Raw genomic sequence first — 20195 nt, 5'->3', positions numbered from 1 at the left:
GGTGTCCGGGCTCTCCCTTAGAGATAGGGTGAGAAGCTTGGTCATCCGGGAGGATCTCAGAGTAGAGCCGCTGCGCCTTCACATCGAGAGGAGCCAGATGAGGTGGCTGGGGCATCTGATTCGGCCCCGGGGACGACCCAGGACACGCTGGACATGCTGGAGAGACTACGTCATTCGGCTGGCCTGGGAACGCCTCGGGATCCCCCCGGAAGAGCTGGATGAAGTGGCTGGGGAGAGGGAAGTCTGGGCGTCCCTGCTAAAACTACTGCCCCCGCGAGCCGACCTCGGATAAGCGGTAGAAAATGGATGGATGGATGGATGGATGGATAGCTGCAACACATTTGAGGTGGATTTTTTTCGACTGTGGTTCTGAGTCGGTGGTCACCCGGGAGAACACCGGCTTCCGTTGGGCAGGAATGAATAAAGACTTCGAGACACTTGGCGTTTGGGCTAATTCGATTTATTGAACAAGCCAAAGTGTCATAGCAGCTGCGTACAAAGCCAGGATAACGAAAACGCCCCCAAAAACTCCTGGATCTCAGTTTATCAAGGCTTAATTCTCTGGGTGTGGAATTACCCCCGCCCTGGGTGCATCCGGAAGGTGGTCGCTCCTCGTGACCATATTTGGAGTGTTAAACTGACCACAAGGTGGCACTCTGTTTCCGTGAAATAACCACACCCGCCTGCTGCGCCTCCCAGACTAGCTAAACTCAATCCCGGTACCCTTATTTTATAATATGCAAAACAGTCCTCTTTGAAAACCGGGACGCCTGTCGTAAACCCAAGACAGGTTACTGTCTGGGAGGAGAAGGAAAACCCTAATAAACGTACAAATGGTTGAATGAATTCCTTTAATGTTGAACTACAAAGAAAAGATGGTTGGCTTGAATACAGATCTCCAAACATTTGGCCCTCTCAAAGGAACTCTGACTTCGGTACTATTTAAATATACTACACATTCCAAAAAAAGCTGGGACAGGGTCATGTTTACCAATGTGTTACGTCACCTTTTCTTTGATCAACATTCAATAAAAGTTTGGGAACTGAGGACACTAATTGTTGAACCCTTGTAGGTGGAATTCTTTCCCATTCTTGCTTGATGTGCAGCTTCAGCTGTTTAACAGTCCGGGGTCTCCGTTGTTGTATTTTACGCTTCATAATGCGCCACACATTTTTAATGGGAGACAGGTCTGGACTGCAGGCAGGCCAGTCTAGTACCCGCACTCTTTTACTATGAAGTCACGCTGTTGTAACACGTGCAGAACGTGGTTTGGCATTGTCTTGCTGAAATAAGCAGGGGCGTTCATGAAAAAGATGTTGCTCGGATGGCACCATATGTTTCTCCAAAACCTGTATGTACCTTTCAGCATTAATGGTACCTTCACAGATGTCAAAGTTACCCATGCCATTGGCACTAACACAGCCCCATACAATCACAGATGCTGGCTTTTGAACTTTGCATCCATAACAGTCCGGATGGTTATTTTCCTCTTTGGCCCGGATGACACGACGTCCACAATTTCCAAAAACAATTTGAAATGTGGACTCGTCGGACCACAGAACACTTTTCCACTTTGCATCAGTCCATCTTAGATGAGCTCGGGCCCAGAGAAGCCGGTGGCTTTTCTGGGTGTTGTTGATAAATGGCTTTTGCTTTGCATAGTAGAGTTTCAAGTTGCACTTACGGATGTAGTGCCGAACTCTATTTGGTTTTCTGAAGTGTTCCTGAGCCCATGTGGTGATATCCTTTATACATTGATGTTGGTTTTTGATGCAGTGCCGCCTGAGGGATTGAAGGTCACGGGCATTCAATGTTGGTTTTCGGCCTTGCCGCTTACATGCAGTGATTTCTCCAGATTCTCAGAACTTTTCGATGATATTATGGACCGTAGATGATGAAATCCATAAATTCCTTGCAATTGTACGTTGAGGAACATTGTCCTTACACTGATCGACTATTTTCTCACACACTTGTTCACAAAGAGGTGAATCTCGCCCCATCTTTGCTTGTGAATGACTGAGCAATTCAGGGAAGCTCATTTTATACCCAATCATGGCATCCACCTGTTCCCAATTAGCCTGTTATCCTGTCGGATGTTCCAAACAGGTGTTTCTCAGTCTTTTTTGCCACTGTCCCAGCTTTTTTGGAACGTGTTGCAGCCACAAAATTCTAAGTTAATGATTATTTGCTAAAAACAATAATGTTTATCAGTTTGAACATTAAATATCTTGTCTTTGTAGTGTAGTCAATTAAATATAGGTTGAACATGATTTGAAAATCATTGTATTCAGTTTTTCTTTATGTTAAACACAACATCCCAACTTCATTGGAATTGGGGTTGTACTAAATACTGCTCCTGGCTTGGAGGGTGGAGGTAAAATGTTCAGAAATGTTACAGAGATGATTCACTCAAGAATGATTTTAAGGACTTTATTTGGCTCAAGTAATAGGAGAATTTTAGCTTGTTGGCATAAACAAATCCATGTAAAAGATTTCTTTATTTAGTTTCATTGTAACACTTATTAGTGCAGTACTAGCACAGACCCTACAAAAACATTTTTAAAAAAAACAAAAAAACATGAATTTACAATCATGTACATGTACTGACTGACCACAAAATATAGTGGGTACAGAAAGTATTCAGGCACGGTAACTGACTGGTTAGAGCGTCTGCCTCAAAGTTCTGAGGAACTGGGTTCAATCCCCGGCCCTGCCTGTGTGGAGTTTGCATGTTCTCCCTGTGCCTGCGTGGGTTTTCTCCGGGCACTCCGGTTTCCTCCCACATTCCAAAAACATGCATGGTAGGTAAATTGACAACTAAATTGCCCGTAGGTGTGAATGTGAGTGCGAATGGTTGTTTGTTTATACGTGCCCAACCAGTTCAGGGTGTACCCCGCCTCCTGCCCGATGACAGCTGAATATTTGTGAATATTTCAAAAAGTGAAACTCACCCATTATATAGAGTCACTGCACAGTGTAAAATATTGCATGATTTTATATATATATATATATATATATATATATATATATATATATATATATATATATATATATATATATGTATATATATATATATGATGACGACAGCTAACAAAAAACCCAAATTCACCATCTCAAGAAATTAGAATAATAATAATAACAGATTTTTATGATAGAAATACGTCGGAATTGGCCTTCAAAAAAGCGTGTTTCAATTTCTGTACATGATACAAGTTTCCCTTTTTTAATTGAACTACTGAAATAAGTGACTTTTTCCATCCATTAATTTTCTGTAGCACTTGTCCTCATTAAGGTCATGTGAGATAGAACTTATCCCAGCTGACTTGAGCGAGAGGTGGGGTACGACCACCTGGACTGATCGCAAGCCAATTATAGGGCACATATAGACAAACAACCATTGACAGTCACATTCACAACTATGGAAAGCTGAAAGTCGACTTATCAGTTAATCTTTTTCTTTTTGGCACATGGGATCTGGAGAAATCCCATGCAACACGAAAAGCCCAAACAAGGAAGGCCGGTACCGGGATTCAAACCCACAACCTAAAAACTATGAGGCACACTATTAAGTCCACTGTGCTGCCTTGACTCCAAATTTTTATCATGTCTCATGGTATAACATTAATGGTTGTGACGTACAGTACAGCACAGGATATCCGTTTGTATCTGACTGATGCACATACAAGTTTTGAGCAGTAGGGGGAGTAATAACAATTATAGGTACTAAAACAGTCACATTTTAAGTTAACAACGAAGAAGAAAGGCACTTGACCAGAAAATGGCTTGTTAGGAGAATGGATGTCCATTCACCCGTATTTGATCGAAGTGTATCGATAATCTAAGCATGGTTGATCACCGCTGATAACGAAAATGTTTAAAAGGATCAAACGCGCAAATTTCAGACGAAGGAACGAGTCCGACGAGGACGAGCGGGAGGAGAATGTGCAGCCGATGCTGGCGTCGACGTTGTTCGGGCCTGTTTTGGAGGAAGTCCCGTTCCTGGAGACGGCCAGCGGCAACAACAACGTTAGCTTAAGCCCCAGGAGCAATGGCTTCGGGGCTAATTTTAAAAGCCCAAAAGACGTCAGGAGAGACAAAAAGGGGAAAGAGAGCGCTCCGGTGCTCGGACCCACGAAAGGCAGTTTACTGAGTTTCGACGATGACGAAGAAGAAGGTACCGCACCGGCGTTCATTTTGGCTAGCGAACGAGCCATGTGCCGCCATTTTCCACATTGATAGCCCATTTTATTTCTACATTATAATTATAATCGATATCAATAACAAATGCCCACAAACTGTTATGTAACGGGACAATTCGTTCGACGACAGGCTGCAAAAAAAGACCACGTGACTATGGTGTCTGCTCCGTGGTTGACTACTCACAATTTCTCGACAAATCTTGTTTTAAGTGCCACCTAACTGTAAAATACTTGTTTTATGAAAAATTGAATATAATGAACCCCCGCTAATTCGTCTTTCTTTTTTCACCGAGCTTGGTATTGAAAACTTTCTGATGATCCCTCGAGTTGGCGCCAAAGCCCAGGCTCATAGGAAAGTAGTAATTGGTGTAAGGGAAGTACAGCGGTATCTTGAAGTAAGAGTTTAATTCTTTCAGTGATTAAGCTCGTTTCTTAATTTAATAGGACTTGCATTGAAATGAGTTGAAATTCTATAAATCTGTTCCGGCCCCCTCAAAACACCGCAATATAATGATTTTTAATTGAGAAATATAACACGGTAGGCTAATGGAAAATAAAAATTAATGTAAAGGGAAAAAAATGCTCAAGCAAACAAATGACTGGCTCATTACTGCTTGACAATTGGTATTTTTTTTATGGGTTGCGATGTGGGACACGCCAGCATCCTTGCACTTCTGGTGCATTTTTCTCCAAATGTAAGATCCTGCCGGCATGGTGGGCGACTGGTTGGCACATGTGCCTCACAATTTTGGGGCCTGGGGTTAAAATCCCGGTCCCCCCTGTCTGGAGTTTGCATGTTCTCCCCGTGCCTGGGTGGGTTTTCTCCGGGCACTCCGGTTTCCTCCCACATCTCAAAAACATGCGTGGTAGGTTGATTGACTACTCTAAATTAGCCGTAGGTGTGAATGTGAGTCCGAATGGTTGTTTGTCTCTATTTGCCCTGCGATTGGCTGGCGACCGGTTCGGGGTGTACCCCGCCCCTCGGCCGAAGATAGCTGGGATAGGCTCCTGCAGCCTGCAACCCTAGTGAGGATAAGTGGTAAAGAAAATGGATGGATGTAAGATGCTTTTGAAATTATAGTATTTTCTGCTCGTTGCTTGTGATATTTTTACCATGGAAAACTGTGGATATAGGCCGCTATAAACATTTGAGGGAGCATCAGTTACGTTTGTTTGCTATTTTGGGCAGGGCTCAGTCTGTATCTCCAGGAAACAATCGCGGAGTACTTTATTTTACATTTATAACCATTTAAATACATATAAAAATATCTCCCCTAACAATACAAAGTTATTTCTTCTTTATAACATTACACCAAAAGTAATAAATAAATAACTCACCTGTCTGACGATGAACAAGATTGCATCTGATTTGGGAAACTATTTCTGAACTGTCTTCTCCTTTTGTTGCGACATGATTACATGGGATTGGTCCCAACATGACTACGAACAGAAGGACCAGAGGTCTTCCGAGTGAAGAAGTCCAATCACAGCAAGAAAATAGTCAAGCAGCTGAAGAAAGAGTACAAGGAGGACTTGGAAAAGGGTGGTGTCGTTAAAACAGGTGGGGGAAGTCAATGGCATTACACGATTTGCACCATTTACTGACACTACGTTCACTGAAAAGTCAAGGAAAATGTGACAATATGAATATACTTATTGGCTGGATGTCAAGCACTATTTGGCCAGTCAAAACCCTAAAATGGTGCAGCACGGTAACCTGTAGTGGTTAGCACATCTGTTTCGGCGTCTTTTTTGAAATGCAGTACATTGTCCATTTAACTCATCTCTCCCTGTGCTCCATAGAAGCGGTGCCTCAACCTGTCGTTGCCGTCAAAGAAGAAGTGGTCAGCAAAGTGGGCAGTGAGCATGGTGAGGAAGAAATGGAGGTTGACAGTGCTGACGAGGCGAAAGGCAGTCAAGTACAGAAGAGCAGCAGCAGCAGCAACAACACTGGAGCCACTTTCAACACGCTCTCCTCCCTCAGTACTCTGAGACCTGGTACCACGTTGCTTCATATGTTTAACTATTGGCCTTTTTTCAAGTGCAACAAATTATTTCATATAATTTTTTTTGTGTGTAGTTCATACCAACATATGCCAATCGGTGCACCAATACTGTGTGGACATGCAACAGTGTTTAGATAATGCCTTTATTATCTTCCCTGGTAGAAACGCACGTACACACAGAATCAATGCAAAGTTAATAGCAAAACTGAATAATGGCGTTCCATGAGTCCGTATTCGCCCGTGCAGAGCGTACCGAACGGTCCTCTATTTTACCGAGTACGTTCCAAACCCTAGTACAAATAGGTAGTTATGTTTAATTGCCGTTAGGGTTATGAGGGAGTCCTTGAAAATAATTCTCCCCTGTTCGGGGTTCGTGGACCCAAGAAGTTTGAGAACCAATGCTCTATTGTACTGTTACCATCATTCAGCTACATTTCCTATTCGGTACCTATGTGTTCCTTTAGGTGAGATCCCTGATGCAGCATTCATTCATGCTGCCAGAAAGCGGCGACAGCTAGCCAGAGAGCTGGGGGGAGACGCCCCACTTGTAGAGACGGAAACCCCCAAGAAACGTCAGACGCAAGAAGACCAGGACGGCAGCGACGACGAAGACCAGGAAGAGAAGAGGATCCGCTTCAGTGGTGTGCGGAACAAAACCCAGAGGCAAAAGATCGCTGAAGAGATAGGTACGTCACCTCACGAGACGTGTTTGTCCTCCGTCTTGTGCTGCCTTTGTGGTGTGACTGTTGGTTGCGTGCGTGCAGGTATCGAGGGCAGCGACGATGAGGCGCTGGATACGGGTCATGATGAAGAGTTGAGCCGGTGGGAGCAGGAGCAGATCAGGAAAGGGATCAGCATACCACAGGTGAGTAGCCACACACAGGTCCTTCCTGAAAGGCACAACCTTTTTGAAGCAGTTGTTCTATCCTGTGATGCAATAGTGGCGGTCAAGAAAATACTATGGATATTTTCGACTGTACATGATATCAGGTTTTTCAACTCAAGACCCAAATTTTAAATTGTGGTTTCTGTACCGGGGCATGGTCTTCGAGAAAATCTAATATATCAGACCATTGACATTTAAACTAATTGTTATGAACAAAATCAAGAGCTCGATGATCAATAGAAATGCAGTGGAACCTTTGATGTGGGAAAAGTTTAAGGATGTTGGTCAACCTCCAATATATTTGGATTTTGAAACATTATATGACTCCATGTACTCTGTTCTCTGGTCAAACTGTGCAGGCAGCATCTTAAGTAACTTAACATTTTCAACTGTCTAATCAAGAAACTTGAAGAAAAATGGAGACTCAAAACATTCAGTTTTAACTTTGATGAATGCATAATGCAAAGATTAGTGGCAGATGTTCTGTTTTGTTTTTTACATTCTTATCACGAATGCTGCTGTGTGTATGCCACTTTCTTCAGATACAGTTGTGCTCATAAGTTTACATACCCTGGCAGAATTTATGATTTCTTGGCCATTTTTCAGAGAATATGAATGATAAAAACTTTTCTTTCACTCATGGTTAGTGCTTGGATGAAGCCATATATGATCAAACAACTGTGTTTACTCTTTTTAAATCATAATGACAACAGAAACTACACAAATGACCCTGGTTAAAAGTTTACATACCCTTGAGATTTAGGTCTGATAACATGCACACGAGTTGACACAGATGGGTTTGAATGGCTACTAAAGGTAACCATCCACACCTGTGATCTGTCTGCTTGTAATCAGTGTGTGGCTAAAGGTTCGGTGAGTTTCTGGGCTCCTGAGAGACCCTTGCACTGACAACTCTGGATTTTGAGTCATGGGGAAAGCAAAGGAATTGTCAAAAGATCTGCAGAGAAAAGGTAACTGAACTGTATAAAACAGGAAAGTGATATAAGAACATATCCAAGGAACTGAGAATGCCAATCAGCAGTGTTCAAACTCTAATTAAGAAGTGGAAAATGAGAGATTCTGTTGAAACCAAGCCACGATCAGGTCGACCAACAAAAATTTCTGCCACAACGGCCAGGAAAATTGTTCGAGATGCAAAGAAAGACCCACAGATGACTTCAGCTAAAATACAGGACTCTCTGGAAAAAAAGGTGGTCTGGATGTTTCAAGATGCACAATAAGGAGGCACTTGAAGAGAAATGGGCTGCATGGTCGAGTTGCCAGAAGAAAACCATTGCTACATCAATGTCATAAAAAAAAATCACATTTATAATATGCCAAACAACACAGAGAAAACCCTAAAAACTTCTGGAAGAAAATCGTTTGGCGTGACAAGACCAAAATTAAGCTTTTTGGCCACAACCATAAACGTTACATTTGGAGAGGAGTCAACAAGGCCTATGATGAAAGGTACACCATTCCTACTGTGAAACATGGAGGTGGATCGCTGATGTTTTGGGGATCTGTGAGCAACAAAGGCACGGGAAACTTGGTCAAAATTGATAGTAAGATGAATGCAGCATGTTATCAAAAAAATACTCAAGCAAAATGTCATTCAAATTCATCAGCCCGAAAGCTGCGCATGGGACAACTTGGATATTCTAACATGATAATGATCCAAAACACAAAGCCAATTTGACCTGTCATTGGCTACAGCAGAATAAAGTGAAGGGTCTGGAGTTGCCATCTCAGTCTTCTGGCTGAAATATCATTGAACCACTCTGGGGAGATCTCAAGCGTGCAGTTCATACAAAACAGCCCAAGAATTTACAGGAACTGGGGCCTTTTGCCAAGAAGAATGGGCAGCTTTACCATCAGAGAAAATAAAGAGCCTCATCCACAACTACCACAAAAGACTCCAAGCTGTCATATATGTTAAAGGGGGGCAATAAAAACTGGGGTATGTAAACTTTTGATCAGGGTCATTTGTATAGTTTCTGATGTCATTATGATTTTAAAAAGCGTAAACACAGTTGTTTGATAATAAATGGCTTCACCCAAGCACTAACCATGAGTTAAAGAAAAGCTTTTGTGTTATCATTCATATTCTCTGAAAAATGGCCAAGAAATCATAAATTCTGCCAGGGTATGTAAACTTATGAGCACAACTGTAACTACCTGTTTATAGTTTATTTTACATGATTAACATTGATGTATTAATCGGTACTCAATAAATTCTATCCACCCCGAAGTCATGGTGACACTGGCATCAGTCACAGTGACCACGTCGTCTTGTCTCTCCTGAACAGGTCCCAAGCAGCCAACCGGAGGACACCACAGCCTACTACCAGAACAGCTACGATACTCAGCCTTACGGAACTGGCTACAATATGCCTTTCACCTTCAACGTGGTGCCACCGCACTCCAGCAAGCACCCTGGCCAGGCAGACAGCGCTTCGGCTCACTTCGGGCTCTCTGTTAGTGACTTAGCCCCAGTGTCCATTGATCTGGTAAAGAAACGCCTGCAGGATAGGTAGGTCATGTAGAAGACCAGCCTTGTCATGTTGGCCGCTGCCTTCTCTGTGCTGTGGTCTCAGAGACCCTGTAAAGCTGCATACAGAGCTAACCGCATACTCTGCTTTGGTCAGAAATTATTTAGAATTCCCACAACTGCATTTGAGACTTCTGTTTTGTCTAATTATGCACTTGAAAGCAATTGGCCACGTAACCTACTTCCTACTCCCGTTTTTTATCTCCTCCTGCTCATTATGTGTCCGCAGGCTCGGTCATATGCGTACAGGCCACAACGCCAACGTTAATCGCTACACAGAGATCCAGGAAGATCTAGCTGCCTCAGAGAGCGCCATACTGCAGCTGGACGGCTCGTCCAATGACAATGCAGATCAATATCAATTCTTGCAAGAGATGCGAGGGTATGTTGGAGACTTGCTTGAGTGTTTCGGTGAAAAGGTAAGGGAGATTGTTATCTGCTCTTAGCTGTTTTGTGTCTTTGCAATCTGAGCACATGATGATTTTGAATGATTAAGTGACCAAAAAAGGATTTGATTACAAAAGGAATTTACAAGTTACTCAAAATACTTAAGAAAAACATGGTCAGTGTTATAAATGTTTTTGTGGTACTAACATTAGCCTCTTTTACACAAAGATCCCCCAAAATTGGGGCATCATAGTTATAGAGCACCTGGCATTTATCCGCCTTTCCCTTTTACACACAACCCAGCAAAAGAGAGAAATTGCTGTAACAGTGTGCCCTTTCACACATAATTAGATACGTGATGATATCAGTGTCTGTTGTGTCGCATAAAATGCTTGTTTAAAAAAAAGTGTTCAACTCAACAGGGTGGGGGAAGTAAGATGTCAAACTAAACATTTCTGGCCTGACATTTTCTTGCACATGGCTCTGACACCCCAAAATGTGAAAAATTGCCGGGTTAACTTTAGTGTTGACACAGCACAGCGTCAGGGGAAAAGGCGGAAAATTTAGCCGTTTTTCAGCAGTGTAAAAGGGGCTACACGAGGTCCTCTGTTTACGACGGTCCTGACATAGAACACTTCAGTTATGCCGTACCCACTATTTTTCCTTTGATTGATTTACATTGTTTTTCATACTCATTAGTGGTAACTATAACTTTACCCCCGCTTATTGACAGACTACAGCAAGTTCCAACTTGCGTAAAATTTAGGTTACCTTGCTGCCATAGAAACGGAACTCATCTTAAACCGAGGACCCCTGTATTGTCTTTACTCAACTCAACTTTATTTCTAGAGCACTTTAACAACAACTTCTGCTGCAACAATGTGCTGTACATGGACCAATAATCATTACAATAATAACTAAATAAAATATTATTTTCTAATTCAAATACAGCTCCCTTTACATTTGCATTTAGCTTGCAGGAGTTTTATACCCTCTTATTGCACATGTGTGAAGCTGTTAGTTGAGAGAGTGTACATAGTCACTACTCTTTTACAGTACATATAGTTGGAATCGATAGTTTGCATGTGTAAGTGTAAAAGTGAATACAATACAAAATGGTGCTACATAATTGCAACACATATATGATTGTATTTGCTGGTTTGTAAATGCATGTTTAAAAGTTTTGATCTTGCAGCACTCACTACATGGACCAACCTGCATCTTTTAAACTCATGAATGTTTGTTTTGATTCTAGGTCATTGCACTTAACGTAGTGATGAGCGTGGAATAGGAACCAACCTTACTCTATCACTTTAAATGGATCCCTTTAAGTATAGCAGAATATTGTGCGTGTCAGGTAAAAGCACATCGGTCCTTTTGCTGTAATTCACAGCGTTGGCAAGTTATTTGCTTTTACCCCACACTGTTACTATTCCAGCTCCACTGTTAAGTTGTACGTCGCAATCCTCCACTCCCTCACAGCAGCGAGGCGTTCCTGTGACTCGGAGCCCTGCTTTTGTGTGGTTCAGAGGTCACAGAAGGCGTCGTATGTTTCAGGTACCTGCCATCGAGGAGCTGGAGGCTGCCATGCACCAGTTACTAAGGCAACGGGCCTCGCGACTCGTCCAGAGAAGACAGGATGATATAAAAGATGAATCGGCGGAGTTTGCAAGCCTTTCAAGTCAGTCCATCTATAAGGTTTTTATGATTCATTCGAACGGCCTCGTTAGTTCTGTGTGTGGGCGAGCTCTGTGTCTGTATGGTTGGGATTTACACCCCCCCCCCCCCCTTTAAATAGTGTGAGCTGGCTTGGATTTGTGTGAGTGATTTGTGTGTGTATATATGAGAAAAATGTATCATCTGGTTTTGCACAACTGAATCTGGCTGTCAGCGGGATGCCAGTAAAGTCACTTGGTTAAAAGGTGACAAAAGTTATCTTGTGACCTCTATGGGTGTAACAAATATGTTGCAGGCAGGTAAGTGAATAGGAAATGAGTAATCAATACAAATGAGGGATGGACATAAGAGTAAATGAATAGTATTGATTTTCTTTTGGGTGGACTTGATTTACTGGGGGTCCTCAGTTTACGATGCTATATTTAGTATGACTTTATTTACTATTCAACCACGGACTCCCTGTAACGAGCCCATAATGAAAATGGTATGCACTACTTGGCTGTCACCAGAAGACGTGCTGTTGCTTTAGTCTTTACTAATTTGCTGCCTAAAGAATACAAGTCATCTGCATTATTTTTCAGCTTGATTTTCTGCCATCTAAAATAATTATTGATTGTTCATTTTCCTCATGGTCAAATGCACATCCCAAGTACAAAGATATGGATTTGTAACAAATATCTTAGATTATTGTTGGAAGCACTTATTAGATGAGTATCTTATGGCATGATGATAAAACTGAGTCAATATCAATAAAATGTTTAGTAATGTTAATGTGAGGTGAAGCTATAGGGTGATGTCATAATAACACAACTGGCCCTCACATGGCTCTTGTCTCTTGCAGATAAAGCTGTCATGGCTCCCAATCTGGACTCGTTCGGTCGTGACCGCACGTTGCATCAAGAGAGCAGTCGCCAGAGGAGGATAGCAGAAAGAGAGGCCCGACGGTAAGAAAAAATAAAAAAAGGTTTAGTCTGAACGCACCGTCTCATGCTGATCTTAATTTTGTCAGAGCTCGGCGGCGTCAAGCACGAGAGCAGAACGGAAAGTGGGCAGAGCACAAAGAAGGCTTGTCGTCTGATGACGAGGAGACGTCAACGGACATCACCAGCTTCAGCATGGAGCATGGTATTAAAAGTTGCATTGATAAGATGAGACAAATTGTTGGCGATCAAACGTAAATTCATTCAGATACGCAAACGTCCTCCCTTCCAGATCGTATCACTAGAGAATGTAAGAAAGTGTTTGAGGATGTGGTGGAGGACTTTCATTCCCTGGACTACATCAAATCCCAATTTGAAGTGTGGAGGAGTGACTACCCTGAGTGCTACAAAGATGCTTACATCGGCCTCTGTCTGCCCAAACTCTTCAGCCCTCTTGTTCGACTGCAGCTCATCACATGGAACCCTCTTGAGGCAAGGCCTGTTCTTGACTTAGGTTTTAAACTTGGCAATGAACAAAATCTGAAACCCACTCTTCTTCTGCTTCTCTCCAGGGGCAATGTGCAAATTTTGAATACATGCTCTGGTTTGAGTCTCTGCTTTTTTACGGTTTTGAGGAGCACAGCGCATTGCAAAAAGGAGACAGCGACATTGGCCTGCTCCCGGCCATTGTTGAGAAGGTCGTCCTCACCAAACTAACAGGTATCGACACTAACAAATACATTGGATACCCAAAGTTCAGATACCTTAATGGTCATAAAATTTGGAAACCAAACAAAACTTTCTGGAAAATATGCCTTTTAAAGCAGCATTTCCCAACGTTTTTTGAGCCAAGACAATTATTTGACATTAGAAGAATCTCACAGCACACGACCAAACTAAAAGTTTATATACTGAAATAATGGTCTTTACTCACAAATTGAATTACTCTGTGTGAAATCTGGGCCTGTTTGAACACAAAGCCATTATGTTGTATGAATGGAAACATTCTTCCATCTAGTAGATGATGTAATTGTTCTGCCTTTTACTAAAAGTCTTTGGTACGTAACAGTGGAGGGCAATGAAATTATGAAGCAATGTGTGATGAGGCTTTACACGATCAGGATTTTTGGGGCCGATCAGCAAGTTTAAAAAACTGATCACAAGATGGAGCAATGTGTCTATTTAAATGACTTGTTCATTGACTGTATATACTTGTGTACTGTATACTGAGTATCTACAAACGTTTTCTCTATTCAGGTCATGTATTCTAATCAGTCAGGTCAAACTAACATTACAACATGACACAAATGATGGGTGCTAACTTACTGTAATTAAATGACATTATTATAATTAAATTACTTCTCACACACCAAAACCTGAGAGCATGATTCGACAGACCGCTGGCATGTTTACCTACAACCGTTAGTGCTCGCGCTAGCTTGCTAGGCTACATAAAGTTTTGTTGCCTGCTTGTGAGCGGTATCGTATTAAAAGTACGTGAACATACCTCAAGCAATCCTTGAATTAAAGTTCTAAACACGGCCAATGTTTTTTTTGTTTGTTTTTTCCCCCCAGATATTTACAGTTATATGTCAAAAAAACACGCGACAAGGCTAAAAATAAACTAGCTTTTGGAGTCAAATATACTGTACAAGATGGCAGTGCGGAGTAAATGTCTTTTGCGGAGCATTGATCGGATTGGCGAATTATGACATTAAAGCCGATCAGCATAAAATGCTAATTATTGGCCGATACCGATCAAACCGATCAGATCGGTGTAGAGTCTAGTGATGATGACCAAAGAACCAAAAATAGGGCGACAGTAGTGGTACTGAGGTCTCTGTCCTGGCTGCTCAGTACAATATGGTTAAAACGACAATGAGTAAACTTAATTACTAAAATATTAGCAGCTCTTTTTCTATGCTTTTCACTGCCACGTGTCATTAATTAGTTTTTACAGTTGTATTTAAAAAAAAATATATATATATAAATGTAAACTCGCCTTCAGCAATATTACCTTGTACTAGAACGGTGTTTGACCTTTTAAGGTTCCAATGTAACTGTTAGGCATAGCAATGCTGCCCACTAAAAGTGTGTTTGTTTGTACGCACAGTGTTGTCCGAACAAGTGTGGGACCCGCTGTCAAACAGTCAGACAGCACGGCTGGTGGGCTTTATTCGCAGGTTGATAAAAGGTTACCCAACTGTGCTGCATGGGGACAACCAGTACACACGGGTAAGGCCTATTTTCAACACCACCTTCATGTAGATCAGCGCTTCTCAATTGTTTTCTGTTTTCTGTTAGTTGCTTTCAGTCTGTAACAGAAAATAAAGTGCATCAATTTCCCTGAAATAGAAAAGAGCGAGACCGAGAGCACCACTGCCATCTACTGCAGCGGATGTGCAATTACACTTTATTCTCGTATGGCAAATCATGTTCTTCAGGGTCTCACACGCCCCCCACGGCATCGCAAAGCGACCCCCCCCCAGGGGGTCCCGCCCCACAATTTGAGAAGCACTGATGTAGATAGTCTTCATTTTAATTCTGTTACAAGCATTCTAAATCAATTCTGTATTTTTTTCATTCGTCAGGAGTTGTTGAGAACAGTCGTCATGCGGGTGCGGCGGACACTGGATGAAGATGTCTTCCAACCCCTCTACCCCAAAAAGTATGCTGCACTATTGCTTAAAATGGGTCGTTATTTACCTCAGACCTATGCCAATTATATATCTCACGATTATTGTGGTTTTGCTCTTGCTCAGTTTGCTGGAAAACAAAAACGGCGGTCCCTATTTATTCTACCAGAGGCAGTTCTGGACTTGTGTGAAGGTTTGTAGATAATCCTTTGCCTATTTGCAGTTCACGAATCGCAAATGTACTTATTGACATTCTTTTTTTCTGCGGATCCTGTTTTCAGCTGTTAGCGGAAAAAATTGCCTTTGTCTTATTTTTGTGCTCTTTCCGCCTTAAGATGCCACAATATAACACCAAAGCCCTGTCTATTAGGAAAGTAGTAATTTGTGTCAAGAAAGTATTATTAAACTGATACATCTTGACTGAGAGACAACGATAAAGTTAAGCCTGGGTTGTTAGTGGACATCATGGAGGTGTGCATGTATTTTTTTCAAAATCAAATTCTCTGCAAGCCATTTGTTTTTTAGGGTAATGTAAGAAGATTCTGAAATGATAGTTTGGCATATTTATGGTTTAAATTGTTATTATAGGCAATTATAAATATTTTTTGGGCACTGTGTCTGTGGGGGGGTTTCTGTACTTTGGAATACGCTATGATAGTATGACTGTCTTCTCTCCTTAGCTGTTAAGAAACATCTTGCAATGGGAGGGGATTGTCTCCACTTCCTGTCTAAAGGACCTGGCTTTAGACAGCACTTTAAATAGGTATATCCTCTCCGCGTTGCAGACCACCGACCCCAGTGAGGACAATGTTCACAAGTCCCAGAAGGTAGACGTGTCATTTTTGGGGGGGGTTAGTCCCCAGGTGTTGCGGTCAGGTGCTCAACTCTCTCTCACTCTTGTGGCTTTTTCTCAGGTGGTGGACTGTTTGCCTATGCAATGGTTCACTGGGCTTAAGGGCCAGCAGACACTGCCTCAGTTGGAGCCGCTGTGTCGCTACCTCGTCCATTTGGCCAACTCATTATACCGCAGCAGCTTGGGCACATCCGATATCGAGCGACGTGTGACCAAGTAAGACCCCGTACGGCTTCCGAAGTAATGTATCCAAGTTAAGCCCCGTTTTCAAGTACAGTTGTGCCTTGGGAGGAAAAAGTGTGTGAAGCCTTTGGAATTTCTTAAATTTCTGCATGCCACGGGGTTCTTTATAACCATTATCAACGTCAAACCTGTTAACTAAAAGGCAATGTGTGTGGAACTAACCCAATTGACTTAATATTCATTGATTGAGCTAAAAGTAAAATATAGTATTGTTATAATAGTTATTTGTGACTGTTTTATCATGTCAAATGATTTAAGTGCAAGTTTTAACTTGACGTCCTGTTTTAAGCTTGAGGACTTTTATTTTGAAGGGTATGCTCCGGAACTCAGCTTGTTAGCACGAAAAGTAACTTCATAAGACATCGGTGAATTTTGAAAACGAAAGTAAACTTAGACAAGAAAAAGAGAAATAAATGGAACCGAATACTTTCAAACATTGATTCCTTTACTGACCCACCGATGAGGCACAAGGTTAGTTTTTGTGATACTGTGAGACAACGTTTGTGAATTTCGTCCCAATTCATGGTGATGTAAAGTTGTTAGTTTGACCTTTTGAAGTTTTAGGTCAATGTTAAGCTTCTTCTTTTTTCTGTCATCGGCTCTTACGATGGTTTGAAGACCAAAAGAAACGCTAAAAAGAATCAGTGCAAAAGTGCAACTCACTGTTTAATTTCTTAGCGCCCACAATGTTGATATACCGTATTTTCGCGACCATAAGGTGCACTGTATTAAAAGGCGCAGTCTCAGTTACGGGGTCTATTTCTGTATTTAACACGTACATAAGGCGCACCGTATTATTGGGCGCAGGCATGGTAAAACATACGCTAGCTTAAAATATAAGCTAGCATGCATGCATGTATATAAAAAAGCAGCGGGAGCAAAACTGAGTTCGGTTGTACTTTATTGAAATATTTAACAATGTACTCGTTATTTTGGTTGGGCAAGTTCTTTATCAAACATGGCGGGTTCCCTCTCATCATTGTCTGAGTCAGTCTCGTTGCCGGGGGGCTGTTCAGCAATGATGCCGTTTTCCTGCTTCCTCCACTTGTGAACCATGGATTCGTTGATCCTGAATTCTCTCGCGGTGGCTGCTCGATTCCCATGTTCCTCCGCGTAACTGATAGCTTGCAGTTTAAACTGTGCTTCGTAAGCGTGTCTCTTTGTAGGTGCCATTTTCGGGGGTCCTTAGCCAAACCGATTTTGTTTTGTACAATACACATACCGGAACTATATACCTACTGGGGGGTGTGCCTTTAGCGTCCTCTTTCAGGCGCACCCTTCCCCCTTTAACGTCCGCATGGTGTCATCAGTCACGTCCGCCTTTCCTCTATAAGCAGCGTGTCGGCAGAAAATGCTCCCAGTCAGTCAAGCGGAGCGCTCACCAAAGTCACATTATAACATTTACAGATTTTGGAACTCTATGCACACATAAGGCGTCCCGCATTATAAGGCGCCCCGTCCATTTTGGAGAAAATTTTAAGACTTTTAAGTGCACCTTATGGTACGGTAGATGTATTTTATTGTTTGACTCACCCAATTTGACTTGCCTGAAGTCTAAGACTAAGTGTACCGTTGATGGAAATAGAATGGCTAAAAGTTGAGAAGGGTACCAAAATAACATCCATTTGCTATTGAAGCCTACTGTATACTGTAATAATATTCTTGGCCGTCTTCTTGGATAAAGCTTCAACATATATTGCATCATCATGTCACATTGACGCCGTCATTTGTGCCCACAGGGATCAGGTGAAAGAGATCATAAAGATGCTGGTGCACATGAAGGCTGTGGACCACATCATCGCCGTAGCAGCTGAGCAAGGCATTAAAGATATTAAGTCTCTGTTGGAAACCAAGTCCTAGACAGAGGCTCGGCAGCACAGACGACTTCTCCTCCATTGCTGCATTTGACTCCTCACTAAATTGGACTCTGGGCTAAAGTTTGCATACTGAATAAAACACCTGTGTAAATATTGTGAATAATGTATAGAAAGGTTTTTGTCTTCATGCACTTACTCCTGTATGATCCAGTTGAACAAACACTGACTACATGCCAACAATTTTCATTATGTATTTGGAATTTTGAACTTAAAATCAAAAGATAAAACCGGCTTAAAAAATAGTTCGTAGTGAGTGATGTAAAAACTGCCTTGATACTCTTCTAATTTCCACTGTGCTAAAAGTGACTTCTTGCTGCACCACACAAAGAATCCTCACCAGCACGGACTGTACACACCACATGTCAAACAGTTGTAGTCTTTTTTTGTTTTGTGTTATCGTTTGTTTGCTTGTGAATAAAGTATACATAAAGTACTGTATCCTTGCTAGTTGGCTACCAGTATTCAGACTGAATAATTTTGAGATTTTATCCACTACATTGACTGTCACTATGGTCAGTGATTCCCAACAACTGCGAAGAGATCAGCAGGTTTGTCTTGGGAAATTTCACATTTTGTGAAAATTATTTACTACAAATTGTGAATGCCAGTGACATGGTAACAGAACTAAATCTTGTAGCAGAATTTCATGTAAAATGTGTGCATTGGTTCAATATATTGGAAAACGCTGACTAAGTGTATATAAAAAGTACACACCCTGTTCGAATGCCAGGTTTTGTGAAAAATTACATTTTTCAGTTTTCCCACCATTAATTTGACAACCTATACATCTCAATTGGAAAAAGTAAATCTTTTGAGGGCAAATAAAAACTGAGATTTTGTGCATGCACAGGTTTGCACACACACGCATAAAAAGAGATGTTAAGAATTTAGCAATCACATTAAACGCATGTTAAATATGCGACCCACAGCTCGTGACCAAAGGTGAGTGTAGGAACAAAGATCAACCGGTAAACCACCACCCCAGTCTGCCAATCCAGAGTCACTGTCCCCGATGTCCACCCCATGTTGCAGAGGCGTGTCAACCAGGACAGCACCACAACATCCAGAGCCTTTAGGAACTCTGGGCGAATCTCATCCACACCCGGGGCCTTGCCACCGAGGAGCTTTTTAACCACCTTGGTGACCTCAACCCCAGAGATAGGAGAGCCCGCCTCAGAGAACCCAGACTCTGCTTCCTCATGGGAAGGTGTGTTGGTGGAATTGAGGAGGTCTTCAAAGTATTCTCCCCACCGACTCACAACGTCCTGAGTCGAGGTCAGCAGCGCCCCATCCCCACTATACACAGTGTTGATGGTACACTGTTTTCCCCTCCTGAGACGCTGGATGGTGGACCAGAATTTCCTCGAAGCCGTCCAAAAGTCTTTTTCCATGGCCTCACCGAACTCCTCCCATGCCCGAGTTTTTGCTTCAGCGACCACCAAAGCTGCATTCCGCTTGGCCAGCCGGTACCCATCAGCTGCCTCAGGAGTCACACAGGCCAAAAAGGCCCGATAGGACTCCTTCTTCAGCTTGACGGCATCCCTCACCATTGGTGTCCACCAACAGGTTCGGGGATTGCCGCCATGACAGGCACCGAACGCCAAGCGCAGTGATAACACAAAGGTTTCTTATTGTGGTTGCAGTCACATGTGGCAAAGACGCCTAACTTCCACTACCAACGCAGGCTAAACATAGCTCCTCCTGAAATACAAAACTTGGTTCAGTTGACATCAACATACTTCCTTGAGACCAATTCCTATTTTGACAGGGCTTTGGCGCCATCTTGTGGCATATTAAAGAAAGCTCAAATAAATGCAAACAGGTGAGTTTTCAGCAAATAATGGAGGATAGGATAAACAAAAACATGAACAGGTAAATTTACCAATGAGTATTACTACAGTACACAGTACATTAAACATTTATTTTAATTTATCTAATAACTGGTTCGTTAATATACAG

General features: G+C 42.1%; 1 protein-coding gene across 1 annotated transcript; it reads left to right on the top strand.

Annotated features, from left to right (window-relative positions):
- The first annotated feature begins 3741 nt into the window (after positions 1–3741).
- Positions 3742–18674, top strand: paxbp1 (PAX3 and PAX7 binding protein 1). The gene is made up of 18 exons (XM_061751640.1): positions 3742–4175; positions 5651–5761; positions 6004–6198; positions 6671–6892; positions 6971–7071; positions 9402–9625; positions 9873–10062; positions 11588–11711; positions 12549–12651; positions 12717–12832; positions 12920–13119; positions 13200–13347; positions 14741–14862; positions 15219–15295; positions 15390–15456; positions 15944–16090; positions 16178–16332; positions 18099–18674. Exons 1-18 carry the CDS (start codon positions 3872–3874, stop codon positions 18217–18219), a joined length of 2727 nt encoding a protein of 908 aa, XP_061607624.1. The 5' UTR covers positions 3742–3871; the 3' UTR covers positions 18220–18674.
- Positions 18675–20195: the final 1521 nt, after the last annotated feature.

This window comes from Phyllopteryx taeniolatus, chromosome 17, assembly GCF_024500385.1.
Source record: "Phyllopteryx taeniolatus isolate TA_2022b chromosome 17, UOR_Ptae_1.2, whole genome shotgun sequence".
NCBI classification, from domain to species: Eukaryota; Metazoa; Chordata; class Actinopteri; order Syngnathiformes; family Syngnathidae; genus Phyllopteryx; species Phyllopteryx taeniolatus.
This window is presented reverse-complemented; position numbering and strand designations above follow the sequence as displayed.

Bases quoted from the DNA above. Each gene is read 5' to 3' on its own strand.
- paxbp1 (XM_061751640.1), top strand. From the start codon at position 3,872: ATGTTTAAAAGGATCAAACGCGCAAATTTCAGACGAAGGAACGAGTCC. The intron at 10,063-11,587 runs GTAAGGGAGATT...CGTATGTTTCAG, and splicing joins TTGAGTGTTTCGGTGAAAAG to GTACCTGCCATCGAGGAGCT. The intron at 12,652-12,716 runs GTAAGAAAAAAT...TAATTTTGTCAG, and splicing joins GCAGAAAGAGAGGCCCGACG to AGCTCGGCGGCGTCAAGCAC.